At 56.4% G+C, this 25,880-nt stretch overlaps 9 protein-coding genes across 9 annotated transcripts; 5 read left to right on the top strand and 4 right to left on the bottom strand.

Annotated features, from left to right (window-relative positions):
• Window positions 1–3,011: 3,011 nt before the first annotated feature.
• On the top strand, window positions 3,012–4,770 carry UV8b_04357 (uncharacterized protein; the record flags this gene model as incomplete). The annotated part of the gene is made up of 2 exons (XM_043141855.1): window positions 3,012–3,496; window positions 3,708–4,770. The coding sequence occupies 2 exons, from the start codon at window positions 3,012–3,014 to the stop codon at window positions 4,768–4,770; spliced, it is 1,548 nt and encodes a 515-aa protein (XP_042997789.1).
• Window positions 4,771–6,186: 1,416 nt separating this feature from the next.
• Window positions 6,187–8,170, bottom strand: UV8b_04356 (uncharacterized protein; the record flags this gene model as incomplete). Its single annotated transcript, XM_043141854.1, has 2 exons — window positions 6,187–6,883; window positions 6,981–8,170. 2 exons carry the CDS (start codon window positions 8,168–8,170, stop codon window positions 6,187–6,189), a joined length of 1,887 nt encoding a protein of 628 aa, XP_042997788.1.
• Window positions 8,171–11,351: 3,181 nt separating this feature from the next.
• On the top strand, window positions 11,352–13,114 carry UV8b_04355 (uncharacterized protein; the record flags this gene model as incomplete). Its single annotated transcript, XM_043141853.1, has 2 exons — window positions 11,352–11,375; window positions 11,456–13,114. 2 exons carry the CDS (start codon window positions 11,352–11,354, stop codon window positions 13,112–13,114), a joined length of 1,683 nt encoding a protein of 560 aa, XP_042997787.1.
• Window positions 13,115–14,125: 1,011 nt separating this feature from the next.
• On the top strand, window positions 14,126–15,371 carry UV8b_04354 (uncharacterized protein; the record flags this gene model as incomplete). The annotated part of the gene is made up of 3 exons (XM_043141852.1): window positions 14,126–14,139; window positions 14,333–14,755; window positions 15,023–15,371. 3 exons carry the CDS (start codon window positions 14,126–14,128, stop codon window positions 15,369–15,371), a joined length of 786 nt encoding a protein of 261 aa, XP_042997786.1.
• Window positions 15,372–16,520: 1,149 nt separating this feature from the next.
• Window positions 16,521–17,171, top strand: UV8b_04353 (uncharacterized protein; the record flags this gene model as incomplete). The annotated part of the gene is made up of 2 exons (XM_043141851.1): window positions 16,521–16,638; window positions 16,798–17,171. 2 exons carry the CDS (start codon window positions 16,521–16,523, stop codon window positions 17,169–17,171), a joined length of 492 nt encoding a protein of 163 aa, XP_042997785.1.
• A 726-nt stretch (window positions 17,172–17,897) lies between these two features.
• Window positions 17,898–18,875, bottom strand: UV8b_04352 (uncharacterized protein; the record flags this gene model as incomplete). Its single annotated transcript, XM_043141850.1, has 3 exons — window positions 17,898–18,185; window positions 18,386–18,529; window positions 18,825–18,875. 3 exons carry the CDS (start codon window positions 18,873–18,875, stop codon window positions 17,898–17,900), a joined length of 483 nt encoding a protein of 160 aa, XP_042997784.1.
• A 343-nt stretch (window positions 18,876–19,218) lies between these two features.
• UV8b_04351 (uncharacterized protein) lies at window positions 19,219–20,606 on the top strand (the record flags this gene model as incomplete). The annotated part of the gene is made up of 3 exons (XM_043141849.1): window positions 19,219–19,388; window positions 19,510–19,748; window positions 19,816–20,606. The coding sequence occupies 3 exons, from the start codon at window positions 19,219–19,221 to the stop codon at window positions 20,604–20,606; spliced, it is 1,200 nt and encodes a 399-aa protein (XP_042997783.1).
• Window positions 20,607–21,166: 560 nt separating this feature from the next.
• Window positions 21,167–22,061, bottom strand: UV8b_04350 (uncharacterized protein; the record flags this gene model as incomplete). Its single annotated transcript, XM_043141848.1, has 3 exons — window positions 21,167–21,396; window positions 21,529–21,701; window positions 22,006–22,061. The coding sequence occupies 3 exons, from the start codon at window positions 22,059–22,061 to the stop codon at window positions 21,167–21,169; spliced, it is 459 nt and encodes a 152-aa protein (XP_042997782.1).
• A 920-nt stretch (window positions 22,062–22,981) lies between these two features.
• On the bottom strand, window positions 22,982–25,829 carry UV8b_04349 (uncharacterized protein; the record flags this gene model as incomplete). Its single annotated transcript, XM_043141847.1, has 5 exons — window positions 22,982–23,420; window positions 23,570–24,904; window positions 25,003–25,197; window positions 25,260–25,417; window positions 25,509–25,829. The coding sequence occupies 5 exons, from the start codon at window positions 25,827–25,829 to the stop codon at window positions 22,982–22,984; spliced, it is 2,448 nt and encodes an 815-aa protein (XP_042997781.1).
• Between the last annotated feature and the right edge of the window lie 51 nt (window positions 25,830–25,880).

The following is a 25,880-nucleotide window of genomic DNA, read 5'->3' as shown; positions in this document are numbered from 1 at the left end:
ATGGATGGGTTTTTCTGGATGGGTTTTCCTAGACGGCTTATCCTGGATGGCTTTTCCCTCGATGGCGTTCTTGGTACCAGTTGGGAGCACAGGGAAGCAAGCGAGGGCGGGAATTGGCAGCCCAAGGGGGACCCGACTGGCATACTCCGTACCTGGTACTCAGTCCCATCCAACATTCAACCGTGGACGACGGTATTATTTGATCGATTTGCTGCCCCGGGTCGCGGGTGATGCGGTTGGCTCGTCCGGAGAAGCTGCATGCTTCGCCCCCCGCCCGCCCCTCGAATCTGGATGCGGATTGACAGGGCAGCTCAATTGACTGACCTCTCAAACTGTTTAATTTCACTGGGGGGGGGGGGGGGGGGGGGGGGGGCTGAGATTCCCGGCAACCCTGCAGGCCGTGGGCAGAAAGGCACTGGGCAGCGACGATCCTCACGGCTGGCTACTATGCGCATCGCCGACCGAACCTCCTGGTGCGACGGCCACGTTTTTTTGTTGGACCAGAGACGCCTGTTGCCTGCCTGGCGGGCTTCTCGGGGGGGGACTTTCTACGTTATTGACATACCTATGGAAGACGGGAGAGAAAAAAAAAAAAAAAAAAAAAAGGGGAAAAAAAAAAGGGAAAACGACATGTGCTGCGCGCTCGCGGGACGATTTCACGCCGGCGCTTATCGAGTCGATCCATGCTCGCCTCTGGTGCTGCCGTTCCGTGCCAGCGACAAAGCGACATGGAACCGCAATGCCCGCAGCCCAGCGACGAACTGTTTCCTGTTCTGCGTGTCTTGCGCGTCTTGTCTTGCCATGCCTTGTCTTGTCTTGTCTTGCACGTCTTGTCTTGCCATGCCATGCCTTGTCTTGTCTTGTCTTGTCTGGGGGAACTTTGATGACAATGACGGGACAGTGGAGGCCCCTGGAAGGGGTCGGGTCAATCTGCTCTGGTCCCGCAGCGGATCGATGCATGTGCCATCGGGGCGGCCAGTGGCCAGTGGCCAGCGCCCCTCGCCCCTGGGCAAGGTGGAACCGCCCCCACTGATCTCTCTGCTCCGTAGCGCCTGGCAGCGTCTGCGTCTGCGTCTGCGTCCAGCCAGGCCCAGCCCTTTAGTAGGTCCGGAATGCTCCACGTCAATTGACCAGACCAGACCAGACGCCCCCCCGTGCCACTTGGCCCGCTGCCCGTGCGTGCTACCGCGACAAGTGCCCGGACGCACCTGGCCAGGGAACAGCAAGAAGCGCCTTGGGGCGGCCTCGGGCCTCGCCAACCATGTCAGCGGCAGTTTTAGTGCCAGGTGGGGTGAGGAAGGGGTCAATGGGTGGGGGGGGGGAAGCGCTCCCTTGGCACCGGGGCTTGCACCGCGACGCTCCGTCCGTCTGGTGCCTCCGATGGCGCCACTTGAGCGCTAGCTCGAAGCGGCCGCTAAGCGTTGAGCTCGCTGAACTTGCTGCATGTGCATTTGCAAGCCGACATTGACAGCTCCAATTCTTTTTTTTTTCTTTCTTTCTTTTTCCCTCCCGCCCCCCCCCCCCCCCCCCCCTCTTCTCTTATCTTGTTTTTTGCTTTTTCCCCCGACATCTCATGTAGCGTTGCATAAAGTACTAGGTTTTTCGTAGTTGTGATTGTTGGGCTGGTGCAACAGCTCGAATTGCCGTTGCACGAAAATGTAGCGCCACCCAAGGCGCCACCCAAAAAAGTGCAGCGTTTTATTGGGGGCTTTCATATCATTATCATATGCATTGCTGCGATCATTGCTGCTTTGATAAAAAAAAAAAAAAAAACACCCTTATTGAGCTGCACCATCCAGTCCGCACTATGCCCATCTGTAACATATACTCGTACCAATATATCAATAGCATGCACCGAGCATATCCTCGGTCGCAAAGCAGTGCCGGCAGTGCTCTTGTCGTCGTCATGATAGGACCTGCCTGCCGCCTGCCGCCTGCCGCCTGCTGCTGCTGTGCAGCACATCGCATGACAACATGACACATGCCACAGACCCGTGACCTCTGATTGGCCAATTGATGAGTCCCTTTCAACTCCAGGTCGCTGGCTCGTACCAAGGACTCGTACGGAATTCAATTTCCTCGCCCTGCAATGCCACTTGTTCCCCTCGTACCGACACGCTCGACCATGCCAGCTCGCTCAGCTTGGGTAGCCCAAAGTACCTCCTAACATGTTTATGAGAGCGTTGACGCCTCGTCATCCATACACGACTACGACTAGAACTATGACTATGACAGCGAGCATGTCGCTGCCAATAGGCTCGGTGATGATTCCGGCACGTATCAATTCTGAGCAGCGTCTGGTTGCCCTTGGTGCCTTTGCCTTTCTGGAAAAGCCAGCCGAGGCGAGGCGCCAGGGCACAAAACGCCCTCTTGCCCGACTCGCGAGTCGTGTTGCTGCTTCGTTTGCCTTTTGCCTTTTGCCTTTTCCAAACGAGGTTTCGCCTGCAGCCTGCAGCCCACACTTGCCACATGCAAAGACCACCCCAGACAATGCCGGCTAGTCCGTACTGAGAAGCCCTGTGCAATCATCTCTTAATCTACCAGTACTCCGTACGTCCGCCCCAAGGTCCCCCTCCCCCCCTCCCTGCCCCTCCCCCCCCCCCGGGGTGGCGTCTTTTCCTCCCACATCCACTCTCTCTCATCACTCATCACTTGCTTCGCTTGTCATTCCTAACCCACTCGTCGTCCGTCTCAAAATTCCGGAAACAAGCTTGAGGCCTCCTGATTTGCTACTCGCTGCAAGGGTTTCTCTCAGCCCAGCTTGCCTTCCATTTCCCAGGCCTACTTTTTATTTTACTTTAATCTATTTTGTTTTATTTTATTTTATTCCCTTTTTTTTTTTCCTTTTTTTTCTTTCTTTTTTCCACCCCTCAGGCTGCTCGGCTCCTTTGCCAACTGTCAGAGCTGCAGTCATAGTCACAGTCACTAGTTGAGTCACTCACTCACTGTCTGTCACTGCCCACCCCCATCTGCCTCTGTCTGCCGCTGCCTCAAACGCCCTCGTCTTTGTTATGAACAACGAAACGCAACCTCGGCGCTCCAGCTTCGGAATGTTGCTTCGACGAACCAAGAGCAGCGACCTGGCCAAAGGTGGCAGGAAGGCCCAGGCCCAGGCCCTTAAGGAGGCTGAGCTGGAACGCCAGCGTCAAGCTGCATCCCGCGCGCCGCCCAAGCTGCCCGAATTTGCCAACAACTCGGAGCAGTTATCCAAAGCCTTTCCCCAGGAATTGCAGCAATCCGATCGTGCCTACAGTCTATCCAACTCTGCAGCTTCCGGCGGTTGCTACGCTCGTGCCTCGACCGAGCCTCGCCGCTACGTCCACCCCGCGGTTTCTCCAGTGCCTCCCGTTCCGAAAATGCCCAGCCATGTCGCCGATCCGTACGCGAGAACCGAAAGCATGACGCACCGTAGTCGCTACAGCTATGCCAGCAGCGCCATCAGCTCCATCAACAGCCCTAGAAGGGTTCGCAGAAGAAAGGATCCTACCCCGTTCAAGTAAGTCAACCCCTCCTTGCCCTCGATGGTGGCGATGGTGGTGATGGTGGTGATGGTGGTGACGGTGGTGATGCCGATGGTGGTGAGGTTACGGTGACGCGTTGCGATGCCATTCCCCGCCCTTTGCCTCTACCGGCTCTGGCCGGCCGCCAAAAAAAAAAAAAAAACTCTCTTTTCCAACCGTCTCCAAACCCGTCTAACGAATACGCAGCATTCTCGTGGTTGGAACTAGTGGAGCCGGCAAGACATCGTTTCTCGAATTTTTAAAGACATCCCTGGCTCTACCTGCCGCTAAACGGCCCAGAAAGGCGGACGAGGCTGTCTTTCCGGTTTCGGCCCCAGCGTCCGGGAATTTTGTGCCGCATTTTATGGAAACGGAAATAGATAATGAACGCATCGGCTTGACCTTGTGGGACTCGGAGGGCCTCGAAAGAAACCTGGTGGATCTCCAGCTCAGGGAGCTCACGGCTTTCCTCGAGAGCAAGTTTGAGGAGACTTTTACAGAAGAGATGAAGGTGGTGCGCTCCCCGGGTGTTCAAGATACTCACATACATGCCGTCTTCCTGGTCCTGGACCCATCTCGGCTGGACCGCAATCTTTCTGCATCTCGCAACAGGGCAACCGGCCATCAAGGCGCTGCATCTCGTGCTTTCGGCGCCCTTGACGAAGATCTCGATCTTCAAGTCTTGCGAAGCCTCGACCGCAAAACCACTGTTGTTCCCGTCATTGCAAAAGCCGACACCATCACGACGAAGCACATGAATGTCTTGAAAAAATCCGTCTGGAACAGTATCAAACAAGCCAACCTCGACCCCCTTGAGGCCCTAGGATTGGATGAAGATACCGACAGCACCGGCAACCGCATCGATGAAGAGGGGGAGGAGCAAGGCGAGCAAGGTGAGGAGACGGAATCTTTGGACGGCTGCGGATCCAATCAGCCAAGCTCCTCCCCGCCAGCGTCTCCAAACTCTAGGCGACTGTCGAGCCAATCGATGCGCCAGCGCACGGCTCAAGACGACGCAAAAGAAGACGAGGTTCCTTTCCTTCCTCTTTCCATCATCAGCCCGGACTTGTACGAACCCCACGTCATCGGACGTCAATTTCCCTGGGGATTTGCCGATCCTTACAACGAAAAGCACTGTGACTTTACACGATTGAAGGAGGCTGTCTTCTCGGAATGGCGCGGCGAGCTGCGGGAAGCCAGCCGCGAGCAATGCTACGAAGGCTGGAGGGCCAACCGTCTGAAGATACGGAACGCGCCCTATCGACGTTGAAGAGGTGCTGCTGCAAACCCTTCAATAATCCGCGTCCCTGGCTACAAGGAAGAAGGGGAACGCTTTCTTTTTCGTTTTTCTTTTCGGCCTGAAAGGGCGGCGTGCCGGCGTGGACATTGTGCGAGATGACGGTCTGCAATTAATCCCTGGGGCCGCGGCCAAGCACTCCATCAACTTGTACTTCTGCCGGGTGCAGAAACCCCCGAGCGCATTCCGCATTCCATGAAACAACGTCGCTTCGTCCCTGCTTTTCTTATCCCCCAAACACCTGCGTTGGCGGCGACCTTGCTTGATATCTGATAAAAAGAGCAGCAAAAGAGTTCTTGATTCGAGGGCAAACGAAACGCGGGCCAGTCGGGCACGTTTGACGACCCAATGAAAGCTGTTTTGTTTTGTTTTGTTTTGCTTTGTTTTTTTTTTCTGGTCGCCGCAACTTGTATCTCCAGATTCGTGCTAGAACAAGCAATACCATTAAAGAACCCTCAGAAGGGTTCTGCGAGAGCAACATCCGCTTTACGTTTATACCACCCCTCCCAAAGGCCTTTGCTTTGCTTTTTCTGTTTCTTTATTTTTCCGGGCGCTTGCTATCATGCTTCCCTTCTCCTTGGCCCGGTGTATCTATCAAACACCTTGCAAAATTGTGCCCTTTGCAACTGCTGCACGCTTTCTTTATCCTCCTTTCCCCCAGTGACCCAATCCCCCGCCCTTTTCCTACTTCCCCAACAGAATTCCCCCCTTACGCAGCAGACGAATCGTTGCAGGTTTTCCGTTCACAAAGATCCCGGCGCTCGGCACCGCATCCCAGGTGCGACCGGCAAGGACGACCAGCAGACCAGACCGGTGGACATCGCTCCGGGCCGCGTGCTCCTCGGTTGCCCAGCGCAAAACGAGCCAGCGGCGCCACGGGCCCTGGAGACCTGGGGGGGGGGGGTAAAGGAAACGGAGCTCCCTGTCGTGCTTTGCTTTCTGCGTCTTTTTCTCCTTCCGGTCTCCGTTGTCTGTTTCGCGTTCGCGTAGGTGGATCGGGTGGGATTGGTGGAGGGAGCCTGTAGAGCAGGCGTTTTCTTGTTGCCCTAGTCGGTCGTTTCTCCGAGGCGGTTGCTGTAAATAGCTGCTTGGGCTTGAACATCCAGATGTTTACAACTCGAGCTTGAATCCAATGACTGATTGACTGCAGAGACGAAATCCAGATGATGTTTACAACTCGAGCTTGAATCCAATGACTGATTGACTGCAGAGACGAAATCCAGATGCTTACAACTCGAGCTTGAATCCAATGACTGCACAAACAAAGCCCAGGTCATGTTCATGCGCACTTGAACCGCGTCGGCCGGGCATGGCAGGGGTACACGCAAACAAGGACGGACGGCGGACGCGGAAGCATCCTCTTGGTCGACCGGTCCACGTACAGGCGGCTCAAGCTCTCCTATACGACGTGTTGATGGGCCTCCCGTGCGAATCCAAGTCCGCCTCTTGCCGGAAGGGGTTCTTGCCGCTGGCCTTGAGCTTGCTGATCTCCTTCCCCCCCAGCGCCACGTTGTCAAAGTACGGGGGCAGGACCCTGTCCGTCAGCAGGAAGTCCACCTTGAGGTTGCGCGCCTTATCCCGGAAGGCCTGATGGTTCCGTCTGTGGCAAAACTCGTGCCCGTGCCTCGCTTCAATCCTGCGCCAGGAAGCCTTCTCGGTGTTGACGAGCCTGATGAGGCGCTCCGTGTCGTGCAAGGGCCATCGGTGGCGCTGTCGGGTGCCGGGGGGCGGGGACGGGGAGCGCTCGCGGGGGGGCGACGGGCCGCGCATGCGGCGGGCGCGCACGCGGGCGGCGAGGCGGGCCTTTTCCTCATCCATGCGGGCGTAGTCTTCACTGGTGATGGTGGGCCGCGCTGCGTCATGTCGCGCTTGCAGCTGGGCTCGGCGCCTGTCTGCGTCGCCGACGTCTCGGGTGTCTGTTTGATACCAGGCGGCGTCGTCGTCGTCGTCGTCATCGTCGTCGTCGTGTTCTTCCGGCGGCTCAGGGTTGCTGTACAAGAGCTCTTCGGTCCGGGTCGGGTGATCATCTGGCGCGTCGGCTGGAGCCACCGAGCGTCTCAGTCCGTGCCCGAGCAGGGATGTCGTTCTGCAAAGTGGGAAATGGGTCAGGAAACGCAACGCCACTGGTGGAGAGAACAGCGGCCAGCATCAAAAAAAAAAAGGGGGGGGGGGCGGGCACGTACTTGTCAGCGCCTGGTGGGGGGCGCCTGATGCCGTTGCTGCCGGCATAGGAGCCGGACCAAGCAGGCTCCCGCGTCTCCGCTGCGCCTTCGAATGTGCTCGCTCTTTCGGGGGTTTGCTGCCCAAGGTCCTTCGGAGGCAACATGTCGCTATACCATTCCCAAAGTCTTGCGGACAGCGTCTCGGAGTACTTGTTCGCGAGTTGGCGTATACCGTCGCTTCCCTGGTCCTGGAGGGCTGCTTCCACTTCGCGGACCCGGCTGGCTATGTTTAGTTTTTCCAAGCCGTCGTTTTCCTCCTCATCCTCAGAGGTGAGGCTCTTGAACGTGAAATCAGTACCAGAACGGCGGCGGCAGTAGAAGACGGAAGCGATGGCTTCCCTCGCGCGTGCCATGTCTTGGTCCGGCTGGGAGGCGAGCAGCCCGAGCAGGCGGCATGTGCGCACGAGCAACGCCAGTCTGCAGGGGCGCGACGTGTTTCGCGGTTCGCAAAAGTACTGCGGAAAGGCCGCATCCAGGCGCTCGAGGAACGGGGCGTCTAGGCCGGCCTCCCCGTCGAACCGCTGGATGCTGAGAAGGGTGAGCATCAAGTTGGCCCGTATCAGGGCCCGGATGTGCGGGCCGGTGTCCGCTTCTATGCGCGCGCCCCATTCCTCCAGCCACGCGAAGCCGATGAACGGCATGCGCGCATCGCCGGCGCCGAACGCCGCGTCGACGTTTTTAAACGCTTCCACGGTGTCGCGGAAGGTGCAGCGCTCGATATCCAGCAAGGCGGCAAACGCCGCGTTCCCGTGGTCGCCGTTGATGAGCCGCTGTTCCAGCTCGTGCGTGGCTCTCTGAAGCTTCCGTAGGAGAACCAGCGTGCTCCTATACCGTTCCCCCTGGTCCTGCGGGCTTGTCGGAGCTGGCGGGTCCTGGGGATCCGACAAGTCGTCTGCGTGGTGGTGATCGCCGTCGTCGGCGTCGTCGTAGTAGTCGCTGTCTGCCTCTACGCCTGTCGGTTGGGTTGGTATGCTGGCCACGCTGGGAGGCTTTCCGGTCTTGGGAGCGCCGCGAACCGGGGGGAGGTCGGCTGACAGGGAGCCAAACTTGGCAGCGTGGCCTGGGGTAGATTTCCGTCGCCTTGTCGGGCGTTCCCGGGAGTCTGGGCGTTCCGGGCTGTCGTCCCGGCGACTGCTGTTGCGGGGGGGCATGATCAAGCAAGCTCGAGGGTAGATGGAGACCCGGCAGTGCTGCCCAGGGTCAAGGAGGGACAAGGAAACGAGGCTGGCCTGCTGGCTGCTGGGTGAATCGCTCGTGCTGGATGCAGGAATGGTAGACGCAGAGGTAGAAGGGCCGCAGGCCTTTTAGAGCTCTCCGCTCTCCTCACCGAGACGCGTTTTCTGCGCTGTTGCTTTGCCGTCCTTGGGGGAAGCAGTCCTGCGATGGCACGAGGTGGAATGTTTGTAAACGTGGAGCTTTCTAACCCTAACCCTCACTAACCCTCACTAATAACCCTAGGCGAAGGTTGGGCCAGCATCAGAGCCCACTTTTTCTCGCCGCACGATTGGCAGGTGGCCAGCCTCACAAAACATGGCCACGAAAACAACACGTGGACGCAACAATCCACCGTTACTGATTACTTGGCCTCACGCGCAACTCGGGTCTGTTGCGGTTTGATTGTCGGCCTGATCGGGCCGGCAGGTTAGGAGCGCAGCACGTGGCTATCCCACAAAAGACGGCGATGCGGCTATTTCGGGTCGTGAATCGGGATTGCCACGGATCACCTGGTAGGTACCTAGGTACCTGCAGGCAGTAGGTTAGGAAATGATACGTAGCAGCAGCTCCACTCGGTTAAAATGGCGACGGAAACAAAAAGTTTCCCGTCCGTCCATCTTTGTCCTCGGCGTTGGGAACCCAGGCCAAGCCAAGCCAAGCCAAGCCGAGCCAAGCCAGGGGGAAGGATAAGGTAAGTACGGAGTATGTAGGTATGTTTTCCCCGACAAGCGCGCCACGAGCAGGTGAACTTGGCCCGACTGACAGGTACATAGCGCCTGGCCTGACATGTGCCAGGCAAGTCGTGCTGCAGTTCGATGCACTGGAAATGGCACCTGGGGCCTCTTATTATCTTATTACCGGTGCAGCAAACGATTGGCGGGGGAGCATTTTCGGCAACGATGCATCCAAGTTCCATGTCCATGGCATGCTTTTGCACGAAAAAAAAAGAACGAGAGAGAAGAGGACACGGCAGGCAACATATGCATCCCGGAACACGTGATGGCCAACAACTTGGCTTTCAGGAGGCTTGCAGACTTTGTTCTGGCCCGCTTGGTCGTGGCATACGTGTACGAAGCACCATGAACGGAGTTACACGTAGTTGGAATTCGTATTTTACCTTGGGTCAACTACCTCCCACCTCCTACCCAGGTATCAACTGGTACCAGGTAATCGGGAAACGGGCAACAGACCGCGCCGAGGGGCATGTGGTTTCCGCTTCATGCTCGCTCTCTTGGCCTTGGCTGTCGATTTCTTTCCAGCTGCTCCGGCGGCAACAAGTGGAGACGGCGGGTTCGATCTTGACAATGGATGCAGAATTGACACGTTGGCTGCAAAACTGCAGGTCAGGTCAACTTCCATGGCAGCCAACAACTGCAGTTGTGCCTAGGTACATAGTTAGCGCCCGGCGCCTCAGCAGGTCTGGTCAATCTGGTCCCGAGCGATTGCCGAGCAGGCAGCATCACAAGTGTCTCAGCCAGGCCTGCCGTCGACCGCCTGAAGCAAGGCCTGCGAGGCACCTGCACCTGTCGCTGACAAGGCCAGCGGCCAGCGGCCACAACAGCCCAGAGAGGAAAAGGCCAACTCGGCCCGTCACCGTCTGCTGTGCCTCGGATACAGGGCCTCGAGTTGATCAATGCTTGCCAGGCGGGTCCGAGTCGGAGATTTGGCTCTCTCGGCAATAAGAGTCCCTGTCATGGTGGGCTCAGTCTCCGCAGGCTCCAGCCTTCCAACCGAAACGACCCAAACCTGCAGGCTGTACTCCGGAGCCCGTGCTGCCCGTGATGCGTGCGTGCGGGGCAGCAAGTCAGGGCCACAGATCCGATGGAGGCGTCCCAGCCCACAGGCCGCCGCGAAACCAAACAGAAACAAAAGGGGGACATGGTGCCGAGCCCAGAGGCGTTGGGAGGAGGCGGATGGGGAAAGGGCTCCGTTTCGACTCGCGGGCGAGCAGGGCAAAAGGGATGCTAGCCCTAGCTTCGGCGGCGGCAAATGGCCCAAACGAGACCGGTCGACCGAAGCAACCACCGGAGCCGGCTGCCGCCCGGGTCCCTTTGTTCTGAGTTGTGGGGGGGCGGCGCGCTCTCTCCTACTGACCAGACTGCTTCTGGTAACTGATGGCTTCCTGGCGACTTGCTCCTGGCAGCTACTCCCAGTCTGGAAGGCGTCAACTGGTTGGTTGGGCCCTTGGAACCCACGGGAAAGGGGCCTTTGTCATGTCGATGGGGCGCACCAGACCGGACGGCTTGTAGCCAGCCAAGCATCAGACAGACCAGACATATCCGATGCATGCCGGCCGATGGCTTTGTTGAACTCCACGGAAACACCACAAAGCAGTCAGTCTGAGTCTGGTTCAACGGATATTGGGGGTAGCGCCGACTCCCACACCAGGGCGCCATGCCGTGGCGATGCGGTTCATATTCATGTCGTCGAGGTCAAGGATGAAGGATGCCGGCCGACTTGCAAGTCAGCCCTGCGGCTCTATGCCGAGACGGTTGAATCATTCCGTGTTCTCAGCATTGTGATTCTCGGCAGTGTGGTTCTCAACAGTGCGTACACTGTGTACCTACTCGCTTGGCGTCAGATGAGAGGCCAGGCGTTGACGACATGGGGACTTTAGGGCTTATTCGGCCCCTGTCAACTGGAACTTGGCTCGCCCCCACTGCTCGCCCCCGCCATGGTCAGCGTCGCTGGTGCTTGTTGATGTAAACTTGCAGCCGCTGTGCACTGCTGTAGGGCAGTGTATCCTGCCCCCAGTGCCTGCCTACATGTATGTACCTCCTACTTGCTGCCTGGCCCGACCAGACACCTGCCGCCCTCCGCCTGCCGCCGAGCCGCCCCAAGCCCAGCCTGGCTGGCCCCCTCTTCAGAGCATGAAAGCCTGGGTGCCGTCTGGTGGCTCCGTACCATAGTACACTGGTCCGTACGGAGCACATGCTGGGGGGCTGCTGCCTAGCACCTGCCTGGCACCTGCCTGGCACCTGCCTTGCCTGTTGTTCATTCCATCAGAGATTTTCACGTGCTTGCGCCAAGTCCGCCAGAATGTGACGGGACGGGATCAAAACGAGCCTTGGTCTTCTTTTTTTCCTCCCTCTTCCAGTCTTCTCCCCTTTAATCGACATGCCCGCCCGCCTTAGCAAGCATGTTATTACATGCGGTCCCGAGGATATGCTTGACTCGCTCCTGCTGGATTTAACCTCGTCCTTCCCCGTCTCTTCTCATAGGTCGGAACCGACACTGTTCATGACCCTTTCTTCCTGTCCAATGCAACATCGGCCAGCAAGCCTGCCCTTGCACTGCCCAACATGGCCACCATCGAGCCACGCCTGATCCATCTGTTAAACGAGGCCACATCGACACCTCACTTTCACCATGCCGACTTGCCCCCCCTACACGCTCTGCCTCTGCCAGGTTCGGCGGAAAGGCCTCTGCCTCCCATCGATCTAGATGTGGCCCACCGAGCCGACCGGCCCAGCGGCCCCTCGGCATATCCACTCCGCATGGTACTGGACAGAGACACCCCGGAATCATCAAGCAATCGCCCCAGGACCCTCAACGACTCGGGCCATGTTTCTGACCATGTCCACGACAAGAAAAGAGGCCGCAAAGTCCACGGCAACGATGATTACGACTTCCTTCAGCTTCCCCAACCCATCAAGAGGCACAAGTCGTCGCATCAAGCGCCCGCCATGCCGCCCATCATCAACGGTCTGCTCGAGCCTCCGCCGCATGCGGCTCTGTTCCCGCCCATCGCCTCAAGCTCGTACAGTGAAAACGATGCTGGCAAGCTCAGGCTGCTGAGCGAGCATGCCTACGGCGGCGCTTCCGAGGATCGCGGCCGACCGTCGCCCGAAGCTGACAAGGCTCCCGGCAAAAGCAGGAAGCGGGCCGCCAAGCCTCGCAGAAAATGGTCAGAGGAAGAAACCAAGCACCTGCTCCTGGGAGTCAACCGCCACGGCGTGGGAAAATGGACCAGCATCCTCGAGGACCCAGACTTTACCTTTGTCGACCGAACCGCGGGCGATTTGAAGGACCGCTTTCGGACCTGCTGCCCGGAAGAGCTTCGAGGCTCAAGCAAGTCATCCTCGCTGGCAGGCTCGCCACGTGCAGCCTCCCAGGACATTGTGCGACGAGCCAAAACGGGCCTTCACTCGGAGAATATCCTCATCCAAGACTCCCCCTCGCCAAGGGACGAGCCCGACTCCGTGCCCAAGCCGAGAAAGAGTCGTGCCCACAGAAAAAAGCTAGAGGACCTGGCCGAACTGGGCATCCATGGCCCCTTTAAAAAATCCCATCGGCGCGAGAGACGCCCTTTCACGGACCAGGATGATCACGAGATTCTGGAGGGACTGGACATTTATGGTCCCTCGTGGACCAAGATACAACGCGACGCTCGATTTCATCTGTCGAGCCGACAGCCAACAGACCTGAGAGATCGCGTTCGCAACAAGTATCCCAGCATCTACCAGCGCATCGAAAAGGGAACCTTTCATTCCAAGGAGGACGCTCTAGGTGGCGGCGTCCTGGAGCCTTCGGTCAACATGTCCATAGAGAGCTCGCTGCAGCGCTCCAAGGTATCCGCTGCCATGGTACCCCGAGCCGGACTCGGCAACTCCAAAGACGACCTTCACGCGTGGGCTTTGCACATGGTTGACTCCTCCAACTATGCTCAGCCGCCCCCCAGCTTTGACTTTGGAGAAGTGGGCAACTCTCATCTGATGGGTGGGGAAATGGACATTTCACGATTATTGTTGGATGATGGCAGAATCAATCAATCACTTGCGCGCCACGGTGCAGACTATTCCCCGGGGGCATCATCGCCGCCTTCGTATATAACAGAATCGCGCCGGGAAAGGCATGGTGCTCACTCCATCCGATGCTGACGCTTGTCTGCTCTCTCTCTTCCCCCCCCCCCCCCCCCCCCCCCCCCCCCCTTCCTTGGCTCCTGGAAAATCGACTGGAGCGGGGTGGGCAAGAGAAGGTTTGTGCTATCGTTGTTTGGAACCGCGTTGTAATATATGGCTCCTCATGAGCCCTGGGCCGTCGACTTGGGATCAAGATGTTTTTTTCATGTAGAGACGGTGTTCTTTGTAATTCAACAATGATGTTTTTGACCGTGGGCTGGAGTTTAGGAGTAGTTGGCTTGGGTTGGGAAAAAAGATACCTTGGCGCTTTGCTTTTTCAAAGGGTGAGACCGCGGGGGTAAAGGTTATGATGGTCTGAGCCAACCAACCAAGGTTCGTAATCAATGCAACTTGACCTTGAATCTAGTCATGCCCTTGGCATAAATGTGTGTCTGTGAGGCTTGAAGATTGCGGCACGGGTAGTTGCATTCTCCTCGAGGCATAGGAGTTGAAGCATCAAGATGAAGTAAAGGCATCGAATCTCACATGCCGAACCTCGTCGGCAAGAATTCGGAGAAATGGGATGGAATCAAGAAGCATAAGTCATCTCATCTCATATGCCGACAACCAGTGGAATTGAATCATCAAGAATGAGTAAGGCATCTCATCTCATATGCCGACAACCATTGGAATTGAATCATCAAGAATAAGTAAGGCATCTCATGTCACATGCCAAACAACTGGTCGGCAAGATTATGTAAGGGAAATGAAGTTGGGCCGCAAACCCATTCTGCCCCCATCGTGCCATAGCAGGGAACCAAGAATAAAGGCGGTGAAGAGGATGCATGCACGCGGGCCGCGTGACCCCCACGTGACAAGCGCACAAAATCTCGCTTACGAAATGGGCCATAGGGCACAAACCCCCCGTCATCCGTGAACGCTAACGGACTTTGGAAAAGAACGAGTTGTTTGCAAACTGGTCCACAACCTGCAGGCTCAATCTCCCAACTTCTTCCTCATCAAGTTCAACGCCAACAGCCAGTCGACAAAATGGCCCGAGGAATGTGAGTTTACCCATTGCATTTTCGTGGTGACAAAACAGACAAAGGCCACCGGCCTGGACGGAGTCGGGCAGTCGGATCTTCTTCTTTTTCTTTTTTTTTTTTTTTACTTTCACGCACTCTCCGTCGCTGTCGCTTCTGAACCATAGTCCAGTTGACTGGGAATACAACTGCTGACAACATCTTCACCATGCAGCAAGAAGCACCAGAAGCGCCTTAGCGCCCCCTCCCACTGGCTGCTGGACAAGCTGTCCGGCGTGTACGCCCCCAAGCCGTCGGCCGGTCCTCACAAGCTGCGCGACTGCCTGCCCTTGATCGTCTTCATCCGCAACCGCCTCAAGTATGCGCTCAACTACCGCGAGACCAAGTCGATTCTCATGCAGCGCCTGGTCAAGGTCGACGGCAAGGTCCGCACGGACATGACGTACCCGGCTGGATTCATGGACGTCATCACCATCGACAAGACCAGCGAGAACTTCCGTCTCGTCTACGACACCAAGGGCCGTTTCACCGTGCACCGAATCCAGGCCGAGGAGGCCGAGTACAAGCTGGGCAAGGTCAAGCGTGTCCAGCTGGGCCGTGGCGGAATCCCATTCTTGGTCACGCACGATGCGAGAACGTGAGTTGTTCTGTTAGACATCATTCAGCCGTTGGATCAAGCTTTGGTCGATTCTTCTCGAGCCGCCTATACTCAGTTTGAGAGGGAGATGAAGGACAGAATGAAGCGACGTCAACTAGCTGTTCTCAACGGCTGTAATGTTTCTTTTGGCTCCCCTCCCCCCCCCTTTTTACTTGCCCCTTGTCTTTGCGAAGAAGAGAGGAGGAAAGCAAAGGAGTGTGGGGATGAAGAGAGTTCAGGGGGTTGGCTAACTTGATTCGTGTATAGCATTCGCTACCCTGACCCTTTGATCAAGGTCAACGACACTGTCAAGATTGAACTCGCCACCGGCAAGATCACCGACTTTATCAAGTTCGACACTGGCGCCGTCGCCATGGTCACCGGTGGGCGTAACATGGGCCGTGTTGGTGTCATTACCCACCGTGAGCGTCACGATGGTGGCTTCAACATTGTGCACATCAAGGACGCCATTGACAACAGCTTTGCCACGCGCGAGAGCAACGTTTTCGTCATTGGCCAGGACAAGCCGTGGATCTCTCTGCCCAAGGGCAAGGGTGTCAAGCTTACCATTGCCGAGGAGCGTGACCGTCGCCGCGCTTACGCCCAGGCGCACTAGATTTCATGCTGCTCTGCCAGCCAGACCTAGATGAACCAGTAGACGAGTCAGGTTTGGGGTGAATGGACACGGGCAATGCAGAAAAACAATTTTTTTTTTTTTATATATTTTGGCATGTGGACTGGAGTCTCGGATTTGATGAAAAAAAGAATACCTTGTTCTGGGCGGCTCATGACGGGACCCGGAAACTGTAGCCAGCCGGTTTTAGGCTTTTTTTCTTCTTTATTTTTTTTTTCAAAAAAAAAATAAGAAAGAAAGCACCAAGAAAGAAGAAACAAGTGGGTGACCCAAATCCGAAGCGTTCTCATGTCACCGCTTTGTAGTAAGAAAATGCACAACATGGTCACTGTGACGTTTGCAGCCTCGCTGAACCACCGCAGCCAGGCGGCGGACGGCACTACGCCCCCCTGTTCAACAAGCAAGTCGCCGACACTCAACGTGCATGTCCAGGCATGTCCAGGCATGTCCGTCGGAGGTCCGAATGCCAGACTGTTGGGTGGCCTTTCCATCTCGGACGGTAGGTTCCTGCATCGAGGAGATGTCCAGATGAGCGGTGAGCTTGCTTGATAGATTATCTTGACACTTTGTGATTACGACCACATCCTGATAATAATTAGCAAACATTTTTCTGACGCGCCATGATTATTATTACGTCCTGACAATAGCTAGCGAATATGCTTTTGATGCATCCAGTCGTGACTATGTTGATTTTCCGTAAGACGGCTAACCCTGGACAGTGCGCTGTAGTGGTCATAAAGACAACAACAACTCAACACACAAACCCCGCTCAGAGTGTCTTACGGTGGCCGCGTCTTTTACATTTAGTACTCTAGACAAGCGCGATGGTAGGTAGATAGGTAGATACCTCCTGGATATATTTGAGCCGGAGTACGGAGTACCCTGGACCAAGATACCCCTAGGTACCTGCCTAACAGAGGGCACCAAGACGTCCTCTCCTCACCCCGCTCATGCCTTGACCCCCCCAACCAACCCCGCCCCGCCCCGCCCCGGCCCAAGTCTCTCGGTACCTTGGCCTGATGTGCCCCTCATCTCCCCTCCATACAACTCCAACTTGAAACTCCAAAACATCCGTCTTTCGCGTGACCCAAATTCAAAAGGAAGACAAAAAAACATACACAGCCTCCCATCATGTCTGGACTCAAGGCCGGCGACTCGTTCCCCGACGGCGTCAAGTTCTCCTACGTCAAGCCGTCCGGCGACGACATTACTTCCTGCGGCGTCCCCGGGCCTCTGGACGCCAGCACGGGTACGTTCTCCCGACGCAGATGGCGGAACCGCGTCCTCTCTGCCGTTGTTCCCGACCTTCCCTGCGCGTGACACGCCCCCCCCCCCCCCCCCCCCCCCCCCCCCCCCCCCCCCCCCCGTCCGTCGGGCATGCTGACGTTTCCGGGCCCACGCCAACAAGAGTTCAAGGGCAAAAAAGTCGTGCTGGTCTCGGTGCCCGGCGCCTTCACGCCCACCTGCCAGGCGTCCCACCTGCCCTCGTACGTGGCCAAGCGCGACGAGCTCCGGGCCAAGGGCGTCGAGCAAGTCGTCGTGATTGCCTACAACGACGCCTGGGTCATGTCCGCCTGGGGCAAGGCCAACGGCCTCCGGGACGACTTCATCCTCTTTGCCTCGGACGACGCGGGCTTCAGCAAGTCGATTGGCTGGGACATGGGGGAGCGCACCGCGCGCTATGCCGTCGTCGTCGACCACGGCAAGGTGGTGTACGCGGCCAAGGAGGCAGGCAAGGGCATCGAAGTGTCGGGCGCCGAGGCCGTCCTGGCCAGCCTGTGAGCGAGAAACGGCGTTTGACGTGGGCGTGGGCGGGGCCATGGCGCGGCAGGGCAGAAGAAGAAGCAAGGCTTGGTTGTGGGAAGCGCCCTGTCGGGTTTGGGTTCGATGGAGCGTAGGGGGTGGTTGCAGCTTTGGAGGACGGCGGCGGCGGCGGCGGCTCGAGGTGGAAATAGACAAAAAGGTAGACCGGAAAGAGTCATGTTGATGCTTGTCGATTTCCGAAACGTCGTGTGAAAAGAGCTGTGTGACGCGTCCTACATCAACATACGGTCCGAGTGTCTTTACCGTTCATTGGGACGTGACTAGGTACTGAGGACAGACACGGATGCTAGGAGGAAGGAAATAAAGGAAGAAATGAAAGAGAATGCAAAACGGACAAAAAAGATACGGCCAGAGGGTTGCCATGCCGAGATGCATTCATCCTTGATAGAGCAGTCAATGTACTGGATGCGCAGCAGAAATCGCCCGTCCGTAGTCTCTTTTGTACTTTTTGAACCATTTTGCACAGGTTTGTCATTTGCGTACTACCAATGCACCCCGTGGGATTCCATGCACCCGAGAATTTGTAGAAGAACCGGCCGAAAGGACACAAGAACCACGTTACTCCACCACTGTTCCCAATTTCCTCTCTTTCCTTTTACTTTAACCCCCCCCCGTTCCGCTTTGCTCACCCAGACGTTTTCGCAAAAAAGAAAAATGTGCAAAACAAGAAAAAAAAAATCAAGCTCAGCGGGTGCGGGCGGCAACCTTGACGGGCGCGCCCTTGGCGCCCTGCTTGCTGATGTTTCGCACCGTCTGGCCCTTGCTGGCGACGGCGGCGGTCTTGGCCTTTTCGGCCTTCTTGGCGGCCGCCGCGGCGTTCTTCTTCTCCTTGCTCTCCTTGATGGCCTGGGCGCGGGCGGCGGATCGGGCCTCGGGCCGCATGGACCGGCGCTCCTTGATCACATCGAGGGAAGCGCCGACAATGGCACGCTGTGACTTGACGGTTCGGCGGGTGCGCTTCTTGGCGACCTCCTGTTTCTGACTGTCAGCCATCTTGGGTCACTCGCAGAGGGCTTTTATTTTTTTTTTTATTTTTCATGACACTCCAGGCATTGATGGCTTGGCAAAAGGGCTGTCACGGGAGTGGCAGCCCACATCTCGCTCCGGATTCGCATCGAGAGGGGTGAAAAAAAAGAGAAAAAAAAAAGGGCATGTTGGGAGGATTTTCGTACCTCAGAGATACCCTTGCGGTGTTGGCGGCGGTACAGGACAGTCCAGGCGATGCGGCGGGGGTTCTTTCGCTGCAGGAACAGCGACTCTGACTTTCCGTTCTGGAATCGGAACACCTTGCTGTCGCCCCGGACGTAGATTTTACCCTAGGCGCGGATGAGCACATGTTAGCAAAGGACGTCCTAGCGGTGCCAGGCCCCCATCGTCGGGGTGCGTCGTCGCATCTGCTTCCGCCATTGCAAGAACAAAAGCAAGAACAGAAATTCCCCTCCGTCGCAAGATGCCCAGTTCCCGTCGCTCGAAGCCCGCCATTTCTCTCTGTCGCCTTTCCAACGACTCGGCCCGTTGGTCAAAGAAACATCCAGCACAGGACCTCCTCCTCCTCCGACAAGAGGCGAGGTTCAAAAGAAACAGGGAGCCCCAGGCAGCAAGGGTTCGTACCTTTCCAGGGTAAATCCTCTGGCCCGAGAAGCTATCGTCGTAGGTACGCATCTTGTCGCGGTGGTGGACTTTTGGCGACAGTGGATTTGACGGGGTTTGGCAAAAGACAAGGCAAGGCGGCTTGGCTTGACACTGGCAATTTCTCGAATTGGAGGGTGTGTGCCAGGATGACTAAGCGCGCTAGGGCAGAGCGGCGCCGGGAAAAAGAAAAACCACGGAAAGAAACTGGGGGAGGGGGGGTGGCCGGCCGGCACGTGCAGCGTCACATGCACGCACTTGTGGGAGTGGACTACGGCCGAGAAAATCCAAGGCTTCGTCTCGTACTGGATCGTGTCTCCATTGCGCGGACCCTACGAGAATACCGAGTTTTCGAGATTGATGGAAGCAGTGGGAAATGCCGACGCCGCGCCGAGCCGACCTCGTCGCCGGCTCAGTCACGTCCCAGTTCGGCAGGCTGCCCGCCAAGAGCAAGCCCGGTGTTCGGGACAATGGGATTCACGAATGGGTTCCCCTGAGCGGCATCGTGGCTGACCAGGATGGAAAGCTGACCTGTCTGGCTTTGGCGTAAGATTGCTCTCCCACCAAAAAAAAAAAAGAAACGCACCTGCACGCCCGTCGTCTTACGTCGACGGGGGGGGGCCGAGTTCGGAAATCTCTGAGCGAGAACAATTTTTCGTCTTGTTAGCACGGGCGCCAAGTGCCTCCCGGCATCCAAGCTCGGCCAAACGGACGGCAACGCCATCCACGACTGGCACGCCGAGATATTGGCCATCAGAGCCTTCAACCGCTACCTCCTGGACGAGTGCCGCCGGCTCCAGCAGGGGAAGCCAAGCGCCGTGTTGCAGACGTCCCCGGGAGATGCCGCCCATCCGTTCGCCCTCCGGGACAATGTAAAGCTGCACATGTACTGCTCCGAAGCGCCTTGTACGTAACGCTCCCCCCCAAAGTCCATATGGATATGGAGCAAAACTCTGAAGCGCAGCCTCTGTAGGCGGCGACGCAAGCATGGAGCTGGTCATGGCCGCGCAGGAGGACGCATCCCCTTGGCGCACGGCGCCGCCGGCCGATGCCGGTGCCGGTGCCGACTCCTCGACACTCCCCGGACGCGCGCACTTCTCCCAGCTGGGCATCGTGCGCCGCAAACCAGCGCGCCGAGACGCCCCCCCGACCCTGTCCAAGTCGTGCTCCGACAAAATCACCCTCAAGCAGTGCACCTCGCTCCTCTCGTCGCTCACCTCGCTGCTCGTGGACCCGGCAAACGCCTACCTCGAGTCGCTGGTCCTGCCAGAGTCGCAGTTCTCGGAGTCGGGCTGCCAGAGGGCGTTTTCCCGCCGCGTCGGTAGCCTCGCCGACGCGTCCTGGCCCGGAGGCTACAAGTTCCGCGCCTTCGCCGTCGAAACGACGCGCGAGGTGTTCGACCTCTCGCGGCGGTCGGTGGGCGCCCGGGCCGACAAGGTGGCCCCGAGCAACCTTGCTGCCGCCTGGACCTGCTCCGGCGTCGAGGAGACGATCCTGGGGGGCGTCGTCCGGGGCCGGAGGCCGTTTGAGGAAAAGGGCGCGAGCAGCATGTCCAGACGGCAGGTGTGGATGCTTGCCCGGGCGCTTTCCGATGCGCTGCCTTGCAGTAGAGACGTCCGACGGGCCTTGGCTGGCCAGACGTACCAAGAAGTCAAGGATGCGGAGTTGCTGGCCGACAGGCAGAGGGTTAAGCGCCAAGTGCGTGAATCTGCCTTGACAGGCTGGGTTCGGAACCTCGGCGATTCCAGCTTTTCGATTCATTAGCCATCGGGGGAGCGGGAGAACACAAGAGCAAAGATTCTCCTCGGAGATTTCAGTCGTTGTTTTGTTCTCCTTTCCCTCGTAGATACGTACGACTGGTGTTTTTCGCTACAAACCCACCTAAACCAGCTAAAAAAGAAACTGCAGACCTTCATGTCGCTGACATTCGCTGCTCTAGTCCAAACGGCTCGGTCATTTCATTTTCTCCTTCTTCTTTTTTCTTGTCTGCCAAATCCGTCCGTGTCCACGTGACAAATTAAAGAGTGAATCTGACAGAGAAATTTTGCGTCCTAATTCTCTGGCTAGCAGGGAATCATCAAAGCCATGAGACGTTCTCGCGATTGAAATAGCGGAAATGATCCTGTCCCAAACAGAAATCGATAGGCAACCCCGTAATCCCAGCCCAATGTACTTCCGAGACGACTCCGTTTTCCACGACAGGCTATTGCAACTAAAAGATTCCCCCCTCCCCGGCATGCCAACAACAACACCCTGCCTCTCCTTCCTTTCCCGTTGTTTGGGACGTGCAATCATTTTTCGAAAGGATCAACGGACCGACGGCCTTACTCAACCTTGCTCTCAAAGTTCTCGCCCTCCACCAAGTCCGGAATCTCGTCGTCATCGTCACCCTTCTCGGCCTTCTGCATGTTCTGGTAGCTCTCCGCGAGCTTGCGGAGAGAGGCCAGAGAATCGGGGCCGAGCTGGTTCAAGATGCCGGGAACGAGTTCGGTGAGCTCCTTGTCCTCGCCGTTGCCGTATATGGCAAAGGTGTTTGAAGGAACAGCGGCGTGGACTAAGACAGCGGTTGATTGTGCAGACTTGTTAGCGAGCACTCTATTTTCGCGCCCCCCCCCCCCCCCCCCCCTCCCCCCCCAATATCCCCGTGCAAGGTTTCCGTGGGACTCGCAAAGGACAATATACGTACCCTTGGGAGCGGAGAAGTGGATAACGTTGCCGTCAGACTTGAACATGTTTACCTCCTCGATGGCCTGGATGGGTTGGGTGTTGAGCTTCTTCAAAGTCTGCTGAAGCTTCTTGTCGTCGGCGCCGGATCGAGCGGGCGCGCGCTTGACGGCTCTGCGGGGAGTGCCCTTGCCACTGTGTTTCAGAACATCGAGGTCAGCGAGCGCTCGAGAACAAGAGTGATCCCCCCCCTCCCCGACCACCAAATCCGACCACCAAATCCGGCGACAAAGGAGAACAGCGTCGCATCGTAGTTTACGGTCCTGGTTCTCTCTCCGTTCTTTCGTAAAAGGCGGGCGATGGAGGGGAAGCGGAAGACAAATGTTTTGTGCGGAAACTCACCCTACGCAGGACGACAACGTTAGCAACATCGCGCGAAACAAGTGACTCGCCATGGGCCGCATGCATGCATGTATGCCCATCTCCCCATTACCATCACTTACCGGTTCGGGCGCTCACGCCGAGCTTCTTGAGGCGTTCTTGCACGTCGGCCATCTTGGGCAGATTGTGAGAAATCAAGGCAAAAAAAAGGAAAAAAAGAAAAAAAGTAGGACTGGGGACGTTGACCGTCTTGTCAGCCGAGTCCCCAACCAGTACAGTCAGCGCGGAAACGAGTGTAGAGTCGGCAGGACGGCCCGTCGAGGGTCGAGCAGACGTCCCCCAAAATTATGCCCGAAGAACTCGCTACGTACCGAGAAAGATGAGGGGTTGCGTCAAGGAGGCTGATTTGTCGCCGGCTACACGCATTGGTGACGGAGCAAAGCAGGAGTCGTTTTTGTGCGTGCCAAGAGTTTTTCGCGCGGGGAACATGTATTTTCCGGCCTGGCTGTCCCACTTCTGAATGGGGCTGCAGAGCTTGACGGGGCAGCTTGAGCTGCCAATGGTTATCCTCTCACTTCACCTTAACCGGCCAAGAGCGGCAGCTTCTTGCGCTATGGAAGGCCAGGTATGTATGTATTTTGTTTTATTTTTCTTTACTAAAAAAAAATTCGTCATCGCTCCGCTGCGTCTTTTTTTTTTTTTTGTTTTGGGTTCAAATTGGCCCTCGACACCCTCTTGGCGGGCTCATCCATTGTTGTGTTGGGCGGCCTTCCAAGCCTCTCAAAACCCAGTTTTCGCAACCCCATCTTGTGCAAGCCTCTGACGAACAATGGGGCTGATTAACTACGCAGAAATATCGTACAACAGTCCAATCGCTCGTTTACCGCCATGTGGATTCCGCGCGAGAATCGAGATGATGATTTGGTTTGCAGATCAAACGACCCTTATATACATGACTATTATAAGTACCCAGGTATCTACTGTGCAAAAAAAAAAAAAAAAAAAAAAAAAAACATGCCTGGAATGGTGGAAAGGCAATAAAACGCTCATCAAATAATAGACATGACCCCCATATTACGTATCCTTGCTCCCTTTCACCAACTGTCGGGTCCAAGAGGCTTGGTGACATTCTCAATGAACTCCTTCGTAACAGCAGTAGCGGTATAATCCAAGGTATTCTGCCATACCTGGGTCCCCCACCATGACGGGAAATCAGTCTCGCTAAGGCCAAGGCCAAGGCCGGAAACGACAGTGCAGAGCGCAGTGCCAATGTCCAAAGCACCGGACAAGGCGTAGGTATAACGGCTCCACCAGCCAAAGAACATTCTGCGAATGACCAGGTTGAAAGCCAGACCGACAATGACCCATTGGAAGAGGAAGTAGAGAGTAGCAGGAGGGATCATTCCGGCTGCGCCAAAGAGGGCCGGAGTCACAATGTAGCGAACAAAGCTGCGGGGATATCTCCGAGCAACCAGGTACTGAATGACGGGCAAGACAAATCCAATTAGCCAGAACCAGTTTGTCCAAGAGTATCTGTAGCATCAGTTAGTCTCGAGGAATATTCTTTTTTTGTGTGAGAGAGAGAGAGAGAGAGAGAGAGAGAGAGAGAGAGAGAGAGAGAGAGAGAGAGAGAGAATGTGTGTGTGTGTGTGTCAGTACCAAAGGGATGGATAAAGACTCACAGGCCGCCAGCACCAAACACCTTCTTCGGGCCAATGACTCCCCAGATAACGCTGGCGTTGTAAAAGGTTCGGGCGTTGGGGCATGTCAGGCCCTGGGCTTGATGGGAGGTGCAAATCTCATGGATGTTGCCGCGAAGGAAGTTGTAAGTGGCGATCTGGACAAAGGACAGCCAGATGACAGCAAAGGCCTGGGCGCCGAACATGCTTCGGGGAGGAATCTTCATGTAATGTCCCACCTTCATATCCGAGATGTAGTTGAGGCCATTGAACGAAAGCATGTAGCCATAACTCTTGAACAACATCATGGCAACGGGGCGGCCTGGCATCATGTAGCCTATGATCATCTCGGTAATGATGTTCAAACCGGTTTGCTGGTTTGTGATGGCCTGGACCATGCCAATGGGAATGAAAAGGACGGCACCAATCAAGATGCAGACAATGTATGCCCACCACGGCAGATGAGTCTCCCAAACCTGGCAGGCAATCATACCAAAGGAAAAACTGACCACGAAAATGATGGAAAACCACCATTCTGGGGCTTCCTTGTACTTGCGCATTAGCTTCATATGCACATCCGGCTCATCGTACTGGGAATCCTTGGCGCGGTTCCAGACATCCTTTCCGTAGAAGAGAACAATATGCATAATAGTGGACATTAAACCAGCGAACCCCATACCGTACGAGATGGAGAATGTCGGGCCCAAGATGATGGGAGAATAATTTTGGTACGCAGTCTCGTTGACAGTAAAGTCCTTGTTGAGAATAAGCTTGGTTTGGTACGGTTGCGCGTATCGATCAAAGTTTTGATTGGCGCTGATGGGGAGATAGCGGTAATAGTCGGGTCCAGCAAAGGCCAGGCCGGCCGCGCCAATGGTCATGACGACGATGCCGGCGAGAACATTGGCAATGGCAAAGGCAGGAGTCTGCAGTGGCGAGTTCAGGAAGGCCGTGACTGTGGACCAGTCAAACGACATGGGCATGAGTCCGAAACCGGTGTTGCCCCCGAAAATCTGGTTCACCACAACATTCGAAGGCGCAATCCAAGTAGGCCACATGAAGTAGCTCAGGAAGGGTGCAATAACCAGAGGGAACCACTCCCACACAAAAGTGCTGGCTGCAACAATGAGGAAGAAGCTGTATCGGCCAATCTTCCATCCGTTGGTTGCAGAAGGGTCAGATGCGCCGTGGTCGTGGAGCGAATACATGACGGTGCAGGTGATGAGGGTCGCAGGCCAGACCATGGAGGAAGGCCAGACCAGGAATCGCCGCGCAACCCCGGCAACACCGAAACCCATGGCCTGGGTTGAGACCATGAGAAGGATCTGGAATCCCCATCTGAGAGAGAGAAAGATGGCAAGTTAGAAAGTGTGTGTGTGTTGGGGGAGGGAGGGGGATTGTTGCGGAATCCGAAAGACATTGAACATGTTGCTTACCTGAATTCTTGCTTGTAGAAAATTTCCTGAGCGAGGAGAATATCAATGGCATAACTGAGAGAACTTCCAGCCGCAGTCATCATGGTGATGATGGTGTGTTCTTTGACATTGAAAGGCCCAGGATTGAGCTCAAAGGTACGGCCAAAGATCTTGAAAGACTTGGCTGGGACAAATTTGGCCCAGGCACAGCCTATCCTGTTGTCGACCTCGTGGTTAGCTGGGAAAGAGGAGGCAGGTCGGCCTGACAAGAGACTAACGGGTACGAGATGAGCTGGACGACAGTGGAGGAGATGGAAATGGGAGTGCGACGCATGCTGAGCAGAACATTGCAAGCAGCAACAATGGTGCAAAGCAAAGCGCCGATAGTCCAAGCTCGGATGGTGTTTACAGGAACATCAATGTCGGTGGGAGGGACCTGAGAAGGTGTCGAGTTAGTTGGAACGCGTGTCTCTCAACGGCACCTGTGAAAAGAAACAGAGCCCAAGGGTGGTCTGCCTGAGACGTACCGAATTGCGGACTTCTGGGTAAGGCGAATCTTCCTGGATCAACGACTCGTCGACGGCGGCCTCCTTCTCGGCATTGCCCGAGGCAATTGCATCGTCAATGTTATCGAGCTTGTCGATGTCCAAGAAGGGATCCCACTGATGCTGGCGCCGGAACCGACGCAGTTCCCGCTCTGTGCCTTCAGGATCGGGAAGAATATCAGCACCAGAGGTCTTGGCGGTTGTCTCCGTAGTTGTCTGAGCAGTTGTCTGAGCAGTTGTCTGAGCAGTTGTCTGAGCAGTTGTCTCGGGGGACTTGAGTCCCAAGCGTTCCTTGAGACCCATGACGGCCGTGAATGAAGCTTACGGCCACACAGACCCTTGACCTGTGTGTTG

The sequence above is a fragment of the Ustilaginoidea virens genome, chromosome 3, assembly GCF_000687475.1.
Source record: "Ustilaginoidea virens chromosome 3, complete sequence".
NCBI lineage: Eukaryota > Fungi > Ascomycota > Sordariomycetes > Hypocreales > Clavicipitaceae > Ustilaginoidea > Ustilaginoidea virens.
Note: the sequence above shows the minus strand (reverse complement) of the source record. Positions and strands in the feature narration are given on the sequence as shown.